At 44.8% G+C, this 17409-nt stretch overlaps 2 protein-coding genes and 1 long non-coding RNA gene across 6 annotated transcripts; 2 read left to right on the top strand and 1 right to left on the bottom strand.

Annotated features, from left to right (window-relative positions):
* Positions 1 to 1240: 1240 nt before the first annotated feature.
* ADAP2 (ArfGAP with dual PH domains 2) lies at positions 1241 to 8982 on the top strand. Of its 4 annotated transcripts, none has more exons than XM_084491935.1 (10): positions 1241 to 1538; positions 2569 to 2699; positions 3316 to 3407; positions 3542 to 3627; positions 3973 to 4082; positions 4743 to 4889; positions 5589 to 5672; positions 6885 to 6947; positions 7548 to 7625; positions 7990 to 8982. In XM_084491935.1, the coding sequence occupies exons 3-10, from the start codon at positions 3319 to 3321 to the stop codon at positions 8206 to 8208; spliced, it is 876 nt and encodes a 291-aa protein (XP_084348061.1). In that variant the 5' UTR covers positions 1241 to 1538; positions 2569 to 2699; positions 3316 to 3318; the 3' UTR covers positions 8209 to 8982. The 4 variants fall into 4 exon arrangements, with proteins under 4 accessions (XP_084348061.1, XP_084348059.1, XP_084348058.1 ...); XM_084491933.1 differs by lacking the exon at positions 1241 to 1538 and adding an exon at positions 1571 to 1863 and having other exon boundaries at positions 7551 to 7625; XM_084491932.1 differs by lacking the exon at positions 1241 to 1538 and adding an exon at positions 1657 to 1863.
* Positions 8983 to 9569: 587 nt separating this feature from the next.
* LOC311420744 lies at positions 9570 to 17408 on the bottom strand. The gene is made up of 3 exons (XR_014684526.1): positions 17192 to 17408; positions 11246 to 11467; positions 9570 to 10074 (listed from the first exon to the last, which is right to left on the bottom strand). It is a non-coding gene; the product is annotated as an uncharacterized lncRNA (long non-coding RNA).
* On the top strand, positions 10069 to 16978 carry RNF135 (ring finger protein 135). The gene is made up of 6 exons (XM_084491930.1): positions 10069 to 10744; positions 11896 to 11982; positions 12502 to 12732; positions 13942 to 14095; positions 14390 to 14491; positions 15378 to 16978. The coding sequence occupies exons 1-6, from the start codon at positions 10397 to 10399 to the stop codon at positions 15908 to 15910; spliced, it is 1455 nt and encodes a 484-aa protein (XP_084348056.1). The 5' UTR covers positions 10069 to 10396; the 3' UTR covers positions 15911 to 16978.
* Position 17409: the final 1 nt, after the last annotated feature.

Genomic DNA, 17409 nt, shown 5'->3' with positions numbered 1-17409 from the left:
TAACCAGAAGACCTATTCCCCTGAATGTCTTCTACCTTTGAACCAAACTCTTTTCCCGCAGTAGTGTGCATCCTGCTTATTATTTCATACTGCACACTGAGCTAGCCCATGTGTCTTATGTAGTAGGACATGCACTCATGCTTCCACAGCATTAAAGTGTAAATGTAGGGAAAAACTTCTCTTCGAAGCAGCAACCACCTTCTCTTCCACCTTATAAAAAATCAGCTTCAGAAATCAGGGGAATGATAGGAAGATTACCTGGAAAGAAGAGACAACCCATGCCTGAGATCTACCTAAACAAAAGACTCCGCTGAAACTGGAACTAAAAATAGTTTCGAAATGACTACATCCTATTTAAGCAGTAGTTATTATTGGGTGTACAGTAATTTCAAAAGTATGCATGTTTATTTATAAACATGTTATTTGCTGGAATCTCAGCCAAGTTTGAAGCTTGTCTCGCTTTTTAGCATTATCCCATTATTGCTTTATAGAATACAAGTGCAAAGGAAGAGAAAAGGAAAAGGTGATGGATGAACTTAGCTAAGCCATCTTGCTACATCTCTTTTAACGCTCTTCTACACTCCCAGAGTACAGAAAAAAAGCTGCTGAGCTTTAGGTGTACCCTTGTGAATGTGTGATGCATTTATACTAATGCAGAGTAGGATGAAAGGATCCCTTTGCAAGACAGGGCTTTCACAAAGACTGAGATAGTCTGGAAATGGTGCAAGATAGTGACTAGGAGGCCTGGGAAGAATATTTACTTTCCTTACAAGTTGCAAAGGTGCACTGAAGCTGAGCTATGTGACTATGACATAGTATTTTAAAACAAAACTAGTTAATAACTAATGCTGTATTTTTTACTGTCAGGTTTGTATTTAGTCTTGAATATAAATAATTACTTGTAAATGTCAGGCATTTTCATATCTTAAAGGATTTGTAAGAACAGAAAGATTAAGCTAGCAAAAGATCTTCAAGGTATGGTTTGCAGGAAAGCTATGGGGAAAAAGAAATCCATTCTTATATTCTCACATGCAACAGCACTTAAAGCTGTAACTAGAGTACAAAAAAAAAAAAAAAAACAAAAAAAACCCACAAACTATAACTAGAGTAAAATGAAAAATACTTGACATTTTTAATTTTCACTTTTAGTCAATTTCACTTTTAATTAGCTTTGCTGTAAATCTTTCCTTCATTTTAAAATATTGGGTCTTCTTCCTTAGGTTAGGAAAGCTTCCCGGTTACATTGACCAGTGACGTTTGGCTTTACCTTGCAAGAGGGGCATTGCCACCACGCTTTGCAGACCCTGACGTGCTGCTCTCCCTGGCTTCTCAGTGCAGCCCCCTGTTCCTGCTGGCAGCAGGGCGGCAGGCAGCTCCCGGGGGTTGTGCCGAGCCCCTGCCCGAGCCTGCCTGCGGTACGAGCGCTGCGGCCGGTACCCGCAGCCCAGCCGCCGCTCTGCTGCACAGCAGCCTTTGCATTTGAAAATCTTCCCGCAGGAGAAAGCCGAGCCTGGAGCGAGGCAGAGGAGGAGCAGCAGGTGCGGGACGAGCCCTCCTGCCGGCTGCAGGACCCCGAGGAGCGGGCAGCTCGCAGCGGGGACCCCCCCTCGGTTCCGAGCCGCGCCGAACCCGCACCCGGCCCCGCCCTGCCCGGGGGCGCGGAGCCGCCGCTGGAGGCGGCCGGAGGGGAGGGCAGGGAAGGGGAAAAGAGAGCAGGGAGTGCCCCGCGGCTCGGGGCCCCGCTCCGCTTCCTCATTTCCCGCCCGGGGCCGGCGCCGATGGACCGCGACCGGCCCAAGGTGCCGCTGCTGGAGCTGCTGAAGGCCGCCGGCAACGGCCGCTGCGCCGACTGCGGGGTTGCAGGTGGGGACTGCGAGCCCGGCACGGGGGCTCGGCACGGCTCGGCTCGGCTCGGCTCGGGGGCACCGAGCGAGGCGGCGGGGGGCCGGGAGCCGGCCTCGGCACCCCGGGGGGCTGTGGAAGCGAGGGCCGGGGGCGGCGCGGCCACAGCCCCCCGAGCCCGGGGGCTCGCACCCCGCGGTGTCGCCTCCCGAGAGCGGAGCCCGCGGCGGCCGGGGGGGCGCCGGGCAGCTGCTGCTGCTCGCTGCGATAAGGGAGAAGCGAGGCGAGGCGGGGGGAAGGAAATGATCGAGCGGGATGGAGCCCTCCGAGCACCTCGGGGCTGCTCCCGGCCCTGCTGAGTTGGAGGGAGCGGGCACCGGGCAGGGGGGCGGCTGAAACGCTGCTCCGCCCTTAGGTCAGCAGCAAAAGTTCCCACGATGAACTCTGAAGCTCAGCTTTCCCATCGCCGCGAGGCTGCCTGCACGGTCGTATTAATTTTTAAACAAATTCTCCGTGGAAAAGCTTACGGGTTTCAGGGCTGCCGTTTCACTGGGGAAAGCAGATGTGGTTCCTTTAAATACAAAGAGGTGACAGCCTTAAACAACGGGGTGGGATTTGATGAGTTAGGTGTGAAACCTGGGCTGTACATCAAATATGTTTTTTTTGCCCTTGCCGGTGGCTGTGCCTTTTCCCATTTATCCATGCATTCTTTTTGTTTGCGTCTAGATCCAGAGTGGGCTTCTTACAAACTTGGAATATTCATTTGCTTGAATTGCTCCGGAATCCATCGCAATCTTCCTCAAATCAGCAGGGTCAAATCCCTTCGGCTTGACTTCTGGGAGAATGATCTTATAGAGGTACAGAAAGAAAAGGAATAATTCACTTATTTTTGCCTGTATTTCAGCATAACCTCCTCTGACTCAGAATTCACACCATTCTCTATGAACAGAAGAACATAGAGCCAAGTGAACTCATTGGGTAACTTTAGGTGTTTTTTTTATGACGTACTCAATCAAATTACACTGATAGGTGATTGTACGTTTAACAGCCGGCAGTATCTGCGTATTGTGGCTTAGAGGCCCACAGTTACTTCCAGCTAGTATGTTTTCTTTAGTAACCAACATGCCTTTCTTAAATATTGCTTCAGCCTCTCATTTTTCTATTGAATTGTGTTAACAATGCAATCACAATTTATTTCTAGGAACAGCTGAAGGTGGAGGAAGATCATAAATATATTTTCTCTTCATTCTCTTTTGTTATTTCAATTAACAACCACAATTGTGTGTTCCTTCCCATCTGGTTCAGAGCTGTAAACAGTGAAATATCTAAAATAGTGCAGGCTACAGTTCCAAAGGAAATGTATAAACTTCTGTGTAGACACGCTGAGAGTTTGGTTTAAGTTTTGTTTTACGCTCATAACACAGTATTGGTTTTGTAGTTGCATATCTAAGTGGAACTTATTTTGTATTTCAGTTTATGAAGAAGCATGGGAATCTCTGTGCCAAAGCTAAATTTGAGGCCAAAGTCCCCCCCTACTATTACATCCCCCAGGCCTGTGACTGCTTGTAAGTTGATGGTTTATTCAGTGGGGCAGACCTTTTCAGCTATCAAACTGCCGCTTTCCTCTACAGGTCTCTTTGGTTGGTTGATGAAAATAGAGTAGAGGCAGATCAGCTTTATCCATGTTTTCCTCTTTCAGGGTTTTAAAAGAACAATGGATTAGAGCTAAATATGAGCGTGAGGAATTTGTTGCCACCCGAGTCTGCCAAGATCCTTGTTCTGCAGGTAAAAGTTAGGATTGTCAGGGAAAAGGCTTTAAGGCCAGCAGCACAGTACTCTGGTTGCAACCTAGAAGATCTTTGAGGATGGCTTGCCATGTATGAGTTGCTGGACGTGCAGGCCTTGCTTTTGAGGCTGTAATTTTGAGAAGAAGCTCCCAACAAGTACAAGGTGTATTTAGCTTACATGTGTGATCTTACAGTTTTCTAGTTCTACACTGATTCATTCCATTTGAGGTGAAAATTCTCAGATGGAAAAGAGGCTTGAAACTCTGTGGCACATTACCATGTAGATAAACAGTCCTGCTATAGTGCTGCCTTTGTCTGATGCTAGTCTTGGTCCCATATGCAGGTAGCCATGAAGGATTCCTCTGGAAGCGCGGGCGGGAGAGCAGACAGTTCCAGAAGAGGCGATTCCTCCTATCAGCAAGGGAAGGGATATTGAAGTACTACACTAAAGAAGTGAGTTCCCCGGCAACAGCTGGTTGTAGGTAGCTGGTCAACAACCAGCCTCAGACTCTACTCTTTACCAGTTGAAAATAGTATAAAGAGCTTTGTCTCTAGTTTTGCAGCCAGGTCAGCCTATGTTTGGAGCAGCCCAGAAGTTTCTGCATTATCTGTGGTATCTTTCTTAGGCAATTACTCTTTTGGATTTAGCCCTTTTCCTTATCCCTTATCTTAACCCTGCAGCCTCCTTTTGCTTAGTGAATGAAGGACATGGATACTGAATAGCAAGATGAAGAAGAGATCTGTTAGCAGATGCTACTTCTCACATTGCCAAAATATTCTGTCATCAGCTGCTGCAATAACATCCTCAACGTCTCTCCCTTCCAGTGAGAATGTGTAGCTAATTGATCTCCAGCTGTGAGGTTGGAGAGAGAATATTTGCAGTGCAGACACATCGCTTTCCAAGAGCCAGCCAGCATTTGTGAAGGAAGGGGAGTTATTCTGTCTAACTGATTTTATGTGACACTATAGCTTTTATTCTTCAGGTATATCCAATTATCAGGTACTTCAGGATGCCTGCTTTCTGTTCAGTAGGGACCTAGTTCTCATAAATTATCTATCCTCCATTGCCTTCCTTGAGACCACTTTAATACAGTGATGCTTTTCATTTCACAGACCAAAGGTCCAAAAGCCGTTATCAGCATTGAGAAACTGAATGTGATGTTCCAGACAGAGAAAATCCAACATGCTCACGGACTGCAGATCACATACAAGACAAATGGTCAGACAAGGAACCTTTTTGTCTATCACGAAAGTGGAAAGGTGAATACCACAGAGATTTTGGAATGAGAAAGATTCTCTAATGTTGGATATATAATTTGGAATATATACCTGTTTCTGCAGGGTCTGATTTTCTCTGAAATCACTATGACTTGTAGAATATAGAAAGTTGCAGAATTTTACACTAGTAATTTTAACGTCTTGCTCCTGTTCTGTTGGGGCAGACAGGCTTCAATGGTGCATACGTGTAAATCTCTGTAAGGTAACTGTCTAATGGTTTTATATAATTCAGTGGTTTTATTCTTTGAAGCCTTCTTGACACACATGGAAAATATTGTTGCTCTGCATTATTTTCAAACAGACTGATAATTTTAAGTACATCTACAGGTTTTGTTAGATTTCTGTTCCTTCCTTGCCATAGTTCTGAAGTGTTTCCAGGTACGCAGGTGGTTAAACAATCCATAACTGAACCAACTGAAAAAGCCTCTGACTTGGGTTATTCCCCATGCTGAGGATGTCCAGGACCTTCTCGGACATTTAAAATTTTTAAAGTTAGCATTTAAAAATTATTTTGGAGGCTCGGTATTTTTCAGGTGTCTGGGACAAATTACTCTCTCTGGACCTTGGGGAGAAACTGCATCTTTGTAAAGAAATCAGAATGAAGGAGAAAGGCCTTTTTGGAAAGGCAGTGTTCTTACATGTTATTTTTGTCTTTATGTTTGCCTTTGCTGTTTTCCCTAGGAGATTGTTGACTGGTTCAATGCCATTCGGGCAGCACGTTACCATTATCTTAGAACAACCTTCCCAACTGTCCCTGAGTCTGAGGTGAGAACTGAACAGGGCTTGAAGCGGTCTGCTCAAACACAGCATGGGAAAACATTTTCTCACTTCTGCCAGAGCCAGGTGCTCAAACAGCTGCATATGGGTTTGGAAATGCCAGCTGCTTCTCTCTGGAGAAAGAGGGAGGCTGTCATACCAGGCTGTTCTTGAGACCTCCATGGTGGCTGTCCTCCAGTGTGCCTCAGCCTGGTGCTACTGCTGGGATTTGGAGGCAGCAGCTTTAAAGTACATGAAACTGGTACAGGTATCCGTGGAACTACTGCTGGACTGTGCGATGGCATTGGGGAAAAATAGATCTGCAGAGCAGATATGTAGAAACAATTGTTCAAGAAACAGATAGAGGCCCTACTTGAGAGAGAGGAACTCCATAATGCTTACGTCAGGAGGTAGTACTTTTGTTTCCCTTCTTATGTGAAATATCTGAAGCTCTTTTTCTCTGCACAGCTAGTTATGGATGAACTTGTGGAGAAAAACATCAATCACATCCTTAATCTTTTTTCCTTCTGATCCACTGTGGACATAAAAACTAAATCTTTGCTTTTCAAAGCGTATCTGTGTTTAGCCATACCAGCTGTGAGCAAGAAGAGTAACACCTTTAATCACTCATGCTCAATGTCTCTGTTAGTGCCAACACAAATATTCTTTAATACTCAGCTGCCTTAGAGATGGAATAAAGGCAAGTCTTTTAATGATAAACACAAGGAAGCAGAAGCTAATTTGGGCATCTGTGTTTTATCTCTTACTTTGACTTGCTGGTCATCTTTCCTGGCAGGAGTATTGGGTTCTCCAGCAAACACAAAGATGGTCTGTCCCACATTATTCCTTCCCTTGCATTGGGCATCACTGAATTTTCTTTTTATTCTGTGGAACTAAGGTCTTTCTAGGTGGAACTAAGATCTTTTTCAGAGCAGCCAGACCACAGCCAGGCTACATACAGTGCCAAATTAGTAGGTGAGCCTTGGAATGGATGGAAGCTGCAGAAGAAAAGGCCACACAAAAGTCTGTGTGTGGTTCTCTTAACGTGTAATCTTGCAACAATTTTATGTTCCTTCTTAATTCAGACTTCCCTTTACTGAGCAGCCAAAAACAACCCTAACCATAAAAGCCAAAATTGACGCTGATTTGCCTTGAAAGAAACAGAACAGAAAAGCAAGCTTGAATGAGATGGCAGACCTTTTTTTGTGTGCATTCTCCTAGCTTGTACCCCGGATCACAAGAAATTATGTCAAAGAAGGATATATGGAGAAAACGGGACCAAAGGTAGGTCCAGCTTACATGCATGGTAGTACACAAACAGGATTCTTCTGGAAGGGGATTATTTGATAATGCTATAATCGTTTACTAGTAAGCAATTTCTTGAGTGACTGTGTGCTTCCTGGGTTGATAACAGACATTGTTAAGCCTGTTGTGTTCTTGGGGTCATGCTGTATTTTGTGCAGGAAAAAACAACTGTGAAGAAGGATCCTCCTTGAAATGTAAGTGAGATGGATTGGCTGGCAGTGGAAATGCTAAGTACTGTTGGGCAACACTGAATAGGTTCCTGTGTCAGTTGCCTGCTGACTGCAGCTCTAGAACTACAGCCACCTCTAGAACAGAACATCACATGATAACTCCCTTACTTCCCTATTTCTCTTGAAGTCAGTAGCACAGAAGTCACATCTGTTTATAGCAGCAAATTCTTAGGTCTTAAGCCTATGCTGGGTTGTGGGCTTGTTTGTTTTCTTGTGGGAAGTTATTTGGGTTGCTGCTTCTTGGAACATCAGAGGGAGATGGGGAGATTTCAGGCTCTGCTGAAGGAGCAGAGAAAGAGCAGAATTCTTCCCTGGGATTTTTCTTTACCGAACTGCCATCTCCTTGCAGCAGAAGGAGACCTTCAAGGTGCGCTGGTTCAGCCTGGACTGTCAGGAGAGGAACCTGCTATACTTTAAAAATCCACTGGTAAGAGGGGTGTATCCCCCAAGCCCGTTCACAAAGGTGGGTGGGAAGAAGGGGTCTGTTATCTGACTCTTCCAGTGGCTGCATAAGACAGTGGGCTCAGTCTCAAGAGCTCATCTCCCTTATAGGTTGTCATCTCCCTTATAGGTTGATACCTTTGAAGCTGAGCAGTTTGGGAACTCTGTCCCTTACAGTGGCTGTGAGGAAGATCTTAGTCTTTTACAAATAGCTGCTAGCTTCCTGCTGCCTGTCAGTAGATCAGTGATCCCTCCACACATCCCCAGCTCCATGTCAAAGGACAGAACAATGTCTGCTGGAGCTGTACTATCCGCTGGCTAATGACTGTCTTCTGTTTCCTTCTTCCTAGGATGCATTTGCACTGGGCCAGATTTTTATTGGAAGGAAGGATGAGGGCTACGAAGTACGAGCTGGCTTGCCCCAGGGAGTCTGTGTGAAGAAGAGGAAACCAGGGATCACCATGGTCACACCAACGCGAGAGTTTTTATTTATATGTGAGAACGATAAGGAGCAGAGGGAGTGGATAGACGCCTTGAATGGAGTCATTGCCCAGCCTTTGACTGGTTAAGACCAACAGTGAGTTCTGGTGAACTGCACTTCTTGGGCTCTGTTCAGCACTGGTCTGCAGCCTCTGTGATGTTCAAGCCCCCTCAGTGACTACCACAAAGGGCTTCCTTCAACAATTGAAGGCACAGGGAGGGTGGCAACAGAGAAACAAGTAAGGTGGAGTGCAGATATTCGAAAATGATCTGTGTCTCTGCACAACCTTCCTCTAAAGTGCCTTCTGTCTTCCTTCCCTTCTCTGCTTTTGAGCAGAGGAGGCCTTCCCAGACTGATGTCGGGATAAATCGGCCAGTGTTCCCTTATGGAAAAAAAAAACAATGTCAGTGGAGAAAGTCTGACCACAGAGGGCTAGCATGAATTTCCTTGAGGACTCATGCAGGCAATGTCATATCAGATCCTCCTTTTCTTGCTTTGGTCTGATAGCAAATCCAGAAGGATGTACTTGACAATCCACCCGGTGGCATACAGTCTGCCAGTGAATGTGATCATCTGTTACATGAGTGCATAGAATGAGCGACCAAGAGGCAAGACATCACCACCTACCAAGATGATGCAGGGCATCCTGTTGGGTAGACCAAAGATATAAATTCATGCTGGGATAACTGGATGAATCTTTCTCAGGAAGGAGCACAGCCAGGCAGCTATAGTCTACCTGACTGCAGCTCCTATCCAGATAGGGACATGTTTGTTTTCCATGGAGTGGTTTTAATGCCTTTTACAGTGTTAAATTTCTATCACAGAAATTGTAAAAAAATAAAAGTCAAGTTTGAATTGTGGAGAATACTGTAATGGAATCACTCTAATGACAGATGTCCCTAGCTCCTTGCTTTCAACAGTCTCTGCTATTTGATTCTTTTATGAGTGGCAAATGAGACATGTAAAGACTTCTTTTTTCTTTTCCAAAGCAACCCCACATACTGCCTCAGTCAAGACATGAGTTCAGGATGCAGACACACTGATTGGTGTTACCTCCAAAAAACAGCTAAAGCTTTGGGTCATTAGTTCACTTACTGAATTTGATTAGTCTGAGCAGTGAAAGGTAGAAGTTAGTTTTAAAAGTGCTGTCTTCCTTGGCTTGTTTGAAGACAATGTATGAGGACCAGCACGGAAAGCACAGAGTGAGTGCCTCCTGATCAGGTGCTACGTACATCCATTCTGCGCAGGAATGGGTGAGGATTTGCACTGGCTCACAGAGGGCACTGAGTGTTTTTTTGCCTCACAGCCAAGCCCAAGATTTGGTTCTACCAAGAAGTCAGTCATTCAGATATTTAATTCTTCTTTTCAGATTCCCTTAGTTTGCAAATCAAGCGGAAGTCTTGCAAACTAAGCTTCTGGTAAAGCTTCCACCTTTTGCTGTTGCTTGCCAGCCAGTCTAAGGCACCCCAAATAGTTCTACAGAAAGAAGGAAGTACCAATATATGCAGGGATTAGTGTGATTAACTCTTTTTTTCCCACAACAGTACAGAAAAATTGACTTGGTTCATCATTCTGTCTGTCTTAGTCAACTCATCATCATCCAGCCTTGAACAAACTGCAGGAGTTTTGCTTCCTGACATTCTCCCATAAACTCCCTGATGTTTCTGTTCTTTCTTCCCTCTCCCCATATGATCTGGGGAATTACAGTTCACACGCTGGTTCAGCAAATCTTCTAACAGCCTCATCCTGCAGCTCCTGAAATCAACAGCGAGGCACTTGTTGAAGATCATAGTCTGGTTTGAGATGCTTTTTTTTTTTTTAATTTATTTTGAGGTGAGCTGAGCAATTCTGGATGATCTCAAAAAGTTTAGTCCACCCAGAAGCCTCACCTTCACGGATGGGGTTCCCTGTGTGATGTCCGGGAAAGGTCAGCAGACCAACCGTGTCAGCAACCCTGTTACAAAACCAGGAAATTCCCAGAAGAAGAAAAAAAAAATGCTACTGTGCAAAGATGACAACTTTTTGCAGACTGGAGGCGAGGTTATGGAGAGCTCCGTGTGACGGTGCCTTCCTACAGCCAACCCAAGTCCTGCCGCCGAGCTGAAGGCAGCAGCAGCACCGGAGCCCGGCTTCGCGGGTGGCCCGGGGCCTTCAGCTCCCGTTAGCCCCGGTACAGCACCGAGCCCAGCCCCACACCGGACCCGGCCCCCCCGGCGGGAGGCGGCGCCCCGAGGAAACGAAACCGAGCCGCGCTCCGCTCCGCCCTGAGCAGGACCATGGCTGTCCCAGCGGAGCTCGGTCGGCTGCTGGCAGATGTGGAGCTGAGCTGCTCCTGCTGCCTGCAGTACTTCACCGAGCCCGTGCGGCTGGCGAGCTGCAGCCACAGCTTCTGCCGGTCCTGCATCGACACCTACTGCAGGGGGAGGCGGCGCGCCCCCTGCCCGCTCTGCCGGGAGGACTTCGAGCCGAAGGACCTGCGGCCCAACCGGGAGCTGGCCGCCCTGGTCAGCCTGGTGCTGGGCGGGGGAAGGGGCGAGGGGCTGGGGGCGTGGGACCTGCCCACAGCCTCTGGAGATGGTGCCGGCGGTGGATGCAGCTCTGCGGGGCGGCGACCCGGGGAGAAGGTAGGGGAGGGGGCGGCCGGGGCTTCCCCCCGTCCTGGGTACCAGTTGGGAAGGGAGCTGTGGCTCGGGCTGAGATAACTTCATCCTACTTTCTGCTTCATTCTGCTTTCCCCCCCCCCCCGTACTTTGCATTTCACATGTTGTTGTCACAACACGTTGTCATATCGGTGTTGTCACAACCATGCCGTTCACTCGGGCAGACAGGTTTTGCTAAGGCACGGTTTGGGGCTGATTGCTGGAGCCTGGTGCATTGGTTGTGTTGGAAGAGTTGCTAGCTGGATGTGCCCAGCTGATACAGGGTTGTGATAACTGGCTGATCATCGTGCTGGAGGGACAGGAGCCAAATGAACACTAGAAAAAGCCCCAGTTATGTTCAGTCAGTTTAGGACTGAGAAGAAACCTCAAACATCTCTCTTAACATCTTTCTTAACCTGTTTCTGCCTTCTGTCTCTTCATCTCTCAGCTATTTAATTTCCTTCTATTGCTATTCTTCACTCTTACCTTTTAATTCCTCCAGTTAAAACTTGTAATGAGCAAATGATGTAATCGCAGTGCACTGCATCCTTCGCAGGAGGTTAGCACAATCTCTTCACGTTGCCTCGAGCACTGTGCATCCTGGAGGGCAGTTGTTTCGTATTTCAGTCACTGCCAGCTCTTTCCCTCCTCTTTTCACAAACATCTTTGGTGGTGTTATTCACTGCATCGGCACAGCACTGGAGACTCCTGAAATGAAACACAGTTATGATACAGTGCTACAGCTCCACCCAGCTGAGTGACGCAAAATGGGACTGGTTCATTGTCTCTGTCTCTGCTTAAAATAACTCTTAAATCTTGGAGGAGATGAGCAAAACCTGGTTATTGACTTCATTGTTTTAACATTGTGCACACGTGTATCTAAAAAGTCTTGGTCTCTACAGCGAAGGAAAGGGCTTAAGCTCACAAATGACTTCTGACTGTTGAATGTTGACTTTGCTGTAATTATTCACACTCAGAATTGTGTCCTCCAGCCCCACAGTGAACCAGCCAGTGCCTAACTCTCAACAACGTGAGGATTTTTATCACCCTGCTGTTGAACCTAGTCATGTTCTTTTGGAGGGTGGTGTTTTCTTGGAGGGTGGTATATATAAATGCTCAAATGTGTCACTTTAAAGGAGGAACAGATCCGTGACGTCTCTAAGCAACTGGAAATAACTAAAGAGACCATCAACGCCTTGAGGAAGGATCTCAGTAAAACAAAGGTATGCACTGTACTTCAATATCTGCAGTTACCTTCTGTTTCCACTGCCACCTTGAAACCTGTGACTGACTCCAGTGGGCCTTTCAGCCCAGAGCAGGGATCTGTCTTTCTGTCTCCTTCTGTTGCTCTCACAATTCACTCTTGTCAGAAAAAAAAAGAGAACTGTGACACCAGCTGTACTGACATCTTGGCTGGCACTAAAGTCACAGAAATTGTGCACTGTTGCTCTTTTCTGCCTACCCCAGGAGTAGCCTGGGACTCTTAGATAAATGATTAATCTAGAATATTGATCTTTGCTAAATTGTCAAAGATTGCTGGCCACAAAACAGTCAACATCTTTAACATGCCCAGATTCCCATTGCAGGCTATGCAGGATAGTGTCAAATATGTTTTATTCCTTTGAATAGGGCTAGGTATTTCTGTTCAGTTAAAGAGCACATTAAATGTGGCAGTAAATTCTCATATTCCACTAATCTTCTTTTCTAACAACACAAAGAGCTCCATGTTTTCTGTCTTTCAGGAATATACATCTCAGATCCTAAGCCAGATTACTGAAGACTTCTGTTGCATGAAGGAATACATTGAAAGACAAGAGGAAAACACACTGATGTTCATTGAACAGGAGCAAAGAGCAGCTCGACAGAAGATTGCGCAGACTATTCACCAGCTCTGTGTTGAAAAGTACAAACTCATTGACATCAAAGCCCAGATGGAGAAAGGATTAGAAAATGATGAAATGGAGTGGCAGAATGTGAGTAAAAAGTCTTAAGCTAAATGTCTTGAAGAGCTGGACATGTACAGAGTGCTTTCAGGTCCCCTATTCTCGCTGTAGACAATGATACCGATCCACAGGCATTGGGTGGTGGTGCCAGTGGCACTCTGGAGTGGGAAATTCAGAGGCAAAAAGTACCAGAAAAAGCTTAGGCTGTGGGTGCCAATTCAGAGCTAGGTTTGTTCCAAGGAGGCCGGTGAGCTGGAAGGAAGTGGGACTGTACTGCCTAAATCCAATCCTGAGTCAAATGTAAGGTTAAAGATTCCCTATTTTCTTTTAATTTTCCAGAAGAAGGAATAAAAAAGTACCTATACATATGCAAATTAAAGAACTCACCGTTATTAAGTACTTCCTAATAACCTTCTGGGGAAAACTATGTCAAGAGCTCTCAAAAGAGGCAATTAAAATACTTGAAATTCTGCAGAGCCCATTTTGATGTTGAAGACAATGCCAGTGGTGCTAATTAGCCAGTGGCAATTTGGAATGGGACTCTGGTGTGACAGGGCTAGGAGACAGAAGTGGACTGCTAGAGGCCTACACTGGAGCTCACCTCATGTAACTGTATGTATTTATACCTGATCCAGACTCCCGTTACAGGCAACGAAGAGAAACAGGTACTTTTGGAACGTGAGTCATCTGGCCTACTTGAGACGCCTACCTTCGAACGGGAGTCATCGCTCCTTCAGAATGCCTGTTTCTGTCCACAGACGATAAAGGCAGATTAAGAGAACACGCTTGGATATAGAATTCCACAATTTCTAAATTTAGGCGAATGAGGTTTACCCGTTTCTTGGTATTTTATGCTAGATTTCACACTAATTATTTTTTAAAACTTTGGGTTTGGTTACACGAAGAAAGTTAAAAAGAGAAAGTTTATTTATGCATATATAAAATTAATGAAATTGTAATCAATTTAAGAAAAAAATCCCATTCTTAGTTTTCTTGGGGAAAATAAATTATTTTATTTTTGATTGAGAATAAACTATCCTTTCACATTTTCTGTAACTTTTCAGGTTATTTCTCTCAGGTAACTATCTTGTTAAAGAAGATCTCCTTTCAAACAATAAGATTTTAGAGAGATCACTGCTGCTTTTCCACTCTGGCTTTATAATATCACCTGGTATGCTACATGAAATAACTGATACTGTTTACATCTTCCCCTTGATTCTTCTTTTATGTCATTCCTAGAGTAACTTACTTGAGAGAGGGGGAGGCTCATCTTCAACAATGCATAAATTTACAATTGATGAGAAGTTTAATGTTGTCAGAAGTGCTGTAGGAGATCTTAAGAGAAAGTTGGAAATTTTACTTTTGGAGGAATACCCTCAGCAGTTCCCACCAGGTGAGTTTTCCTTATTTTGAAATCCTTTTTAGAGGAAGTTAACTTTTCTGACTCCTCCATTCTGACCACCATGAAGGTAGCTGTGCCCTGGTAATCTTGAATAAAAACATTTCTCTATATATCCTTTGACAATTTTAACAATCAAAAACCCAGCTCTTTGTTTTGTAGTTTAACTGCCAACTACATTTATTTTACATTTTCCGTAAGATACATAAATACTTCCTATTTACATTTTGACGATGTGCCTTTAACTTTTTCATACACACTTTAACACTTTAACTTTTTCATATTTAGCACAATCTCCAGACTTACACCAAGAGACAAGTGTCTGTTCATTATCTTCAGAGTCTGCGGCTAAAAGTCCAGAACCAAGCATTTCGAGCCAATTTTGTCGGTGTAAGTACGCAAGCAAGCCAGCATGGCTCTTCAACAACAATATTCAATGACTATGACTGGATTTGCTGAAGAAAACCATACTTCCAAACATCTGCCAGAGATCTGTTTAACTGAAATCTAGAAACTATTAAATTTACCATGAATTAATCAGTCACTGCAGCACAATGTAATACTACACCTGGCTGCATATGGAAGATAAAAACATTAAGAAACCTGTCCCATGAAGGTATAACTGTGTTGTAGCTTCTGCTGCCTGCAGATTCTGTTTTGGTGTTTGGGCAGTTACTGCACCTTACTGGCTTTTACTGCATTAAGCCACAATCACTCTTATTTGTTGCCTGAATTCTGCATTGCTTTTACAGAAATATTTTTACAGTCATCACACAGTGCTACAGCTGTAGCATAAACACAATATTAATATATTTTCTTATATAACATGCAAGAACGTGTCCCAGTGAACAGATGATAATGTAAGTTTTCTTAAAGTAAGCATCCTTTTTTTTTTTTTTTTTTTTTTTTTTTTTTTTTTGTGGCAAATGGATAGTTTTGTTATAAGACTGGTAGCAAACAAGATCCATTCAGCAGGGTGCCAAGTGTCTTCACCTTGCTTTGGAGTGCAAGAGCCTGTCACAGATGTTTACCCAGTTGTGCCTGTTAAATTTTTCAGTGTGCACTGGGCTCAGGATACAGTCATTAGCATTTGGTTGAGGATTCTTGCTGACATGCAGGATTGGACTTTGCTTAAGGCTTATTGTGTGGTCATTGGCTTTCATTTTGGTTCTTGAGAAGGGATGTACATCCACTGTTACTTAGGATGCAAGTAAATACTGAAGAGATCTGTTTTCTTATGCCTGGAGCTAAGAATATTTTCCTTTCTCTCTTCTAGGGGCAGATAATGTAACTTTTGATCTCACCACAGCATATGACCGCTTAGCAATCACAGCTCAGAACAGGAAAGTAATGGTGTCCAGCAACCCAACTTACTATGAACCATCACTCAAGAGATTCTGCATCAGCCAAGTGTTGTGTTCCCAGGGCTTCTCTACTGGCTGCCACTACTGGGAAGTAATTACCAAGGACAGTGATGGATGGGCTGTTGGAGTTGCTCGTGGAACGATTGGTAGAAGAGACAGATTAGGAAGAACAGAGAATTCCTGGTGTGTAGAATGGGTAGGTCCCCAAAAGCAGTTGTCAGCATGGCACAAGAATCAAGAAACACTATTACGCAATGATAAACCATTGAAGGTTGGAGTTTTCCTGGAGCTACAGAAGACCGTGTCATTTTATGCCATCACTGACAGAGAAATGCTTTTGCATACATTTGAAATCAATACCTCAAATCCTCTTTATCCTGCTTTCTGGCTATACAGTCTAGATAAAAATGGATCTTTAACTATAAATCACATAAACAGGAAGTAAAATCAAAAAGATTGCAGAGCTTCTATGCCAGCTTCAGTGTTTAGCAGAGGAATTTGCCAAACCACACAGAAGTACTCAGACTTTCCTGGAATTTAGCAACTGATACTTTCTTTGCATGCTTTCCTTCATGCTCTGCTCTGCTCTAGTCATACTTTGTTAAAGCAATTCCAATGTATGCTAAAGGCAGTAACCATTCCTGTGGGAGTGAGATGGATTTCTGAAGCAGCTTCAAGCAGTCCCAAGATGCACCAAGGAAGAAATGGACCAAGGAAAATCTGAAGCTGGTGATAACCCCACATATGGCCATGGACTTCATCTTCCTACACTGATCCAAAAAATATGGAAGAGATGAAGCTGTTTCATTGTGTTGAGTGAGCTTTCTTTAGAAAGGTTTGATTGAGTAAGAAATGTTCAGAGGGCAAGTATGTTACATGTCTTTTATCTTTAGGGTAGATACTGAACTACAGGCACTTGTGTGTTTTGGGACCTGGCACTTCAGGGAAATCTCCCAGAAGACCATCTTGTCTCACTGGCACCATCTCTTTCTTTAGTCTAACTCAGACTAGAGCTTTGTCATTATCTTGGTAGTGTTTTGACTGTGGAGATGGTTTTGGAAGCAGCTGTTTTCAAATGTTTTTGTACTAGCTAATGAAGCATGCTCATTCTTTCTCTTTTAAAGAGCCCACAGGCAGGCCTGTGTCAGGGAACAGCCCATCGTTTCTGGCTAGAGGCTGAGGAAAGGAAATTCTCGAGTTTCCTTGCCAGTGTACAGGCACTTTTTCTCTCCTTAGTTGCTACATCTTTGTGGCTGAAGGGAGGTCCCTGTTGCTGTGTGGGGAGAAGGGGCCCAAGCTGAGATGCTGCAGAAACTGCTGACAGCCAAGGTTTGGGGAGCACCGCTGCTTCACGCAGCCAAACTGAAAACAGAGTTCCCAAGAAGCAAAAGCTCCTTCAGGAAGAGAGTGGCATTCCGGTGCACCCCGAACATGGTATCATGGATGCTTTGGTGTATGTGATGAACAGAAAAAGGATAAATTTCATGTGAATAAAGCATGGGGGATTTACCTAGCTCACTTAGCCAAACAGCAGTGCGTGACTTTTAAAGTCATTGACAGAACTGCTGGTGATTTTCATCATTACTCTCCTTTAAGCAACCTTGTCCTAAGTCTCCCTGAACACTTTGTAGTCACTTTGGACTAAGATGCACCTCTGTAAGGTGCCTGCAGGTGTGCATATCGACTTCTACAAGTAGCTTACGCTGCTGCCTTGCTCGGACCTTACCTGACCCACCTGGAGAAGGCACAGCAGCAGCACAGGCAACCCGCTGGGCATCTCTGACTGTGCTGCATGGCTCAGGAGCAGCAACCGGTTATGTTTTCTTCACAAATTACCACACGATTTGAAAGCGAGCGCTTCGCATCGCTTGGGCTGCGTCTCTGCGTGCCAGACGCGCTCAGCTGGCCGGCGCAGCAGCGCGTTAGGGTGCGTGAGGCAGAAAC

The sequence above is a fragment of the Aythya ferina genome (assembly GCF_964211825.1).
Source record: "Aythya ferina genome assembly, chromosome: 18".
Lineage (NCBI taxonomy): Eukaryota > Metazoa > Chordata > Aves > Anseriformes > Anatidae > Aythya > Aythya ferina.
The sequence above is the reverse complement of the archived record's forward strand: the minus strand, read 5'-3'. Positions and strand labels throughout refer to the sequence as shown.

Bases quoted from the DNA above. Each gene is read 5' to 3' on its own strand.
- ADAP2 (XM_084491932.1), top strand. From the start codon at position 1,779: ATGGACCGCGACCGGCCCAAGGTGCCGCTGCTGGAGCTGCTGAAGGCC. The intron at 3,408-3,541 runs GTAAGTTGATGG...TTCCTCTTTCAG, and splicing joins CCCCAGGCCTGTGACTGCTT to GGTTTTAAAAGAACAATGGA. The intron at 7,626-7,989 runs GTAAGAGGGGTG...CCTTCTTCCTAG, and splicing joins TATACTTTAAAAATCCACTG to GATGCATTTGCACTGGGCCA.
- RNF135 (XM_084491930.1), top strand. From the start codon at position 10,397: ATGGCTGTCCCAGCGGAGCTCGGTCGGCTGCTGGCAGATGTGGAGCTG. The intron at 10,745-11,895 runs GTAGGGGAGGGG...GTCACTTTAAAG, and splicing joins GGCGGCGACCCGGGGAGAAG to GAGGAACAGATCCGTGACGT. The intron at 14,492-15,377 runs GTAAGTACGCAA...TCTCTCTTCTAG, and splicing joins TTCGAGCCAATTTTGTCGGT to GGGCAGATAATGTAACTTTT.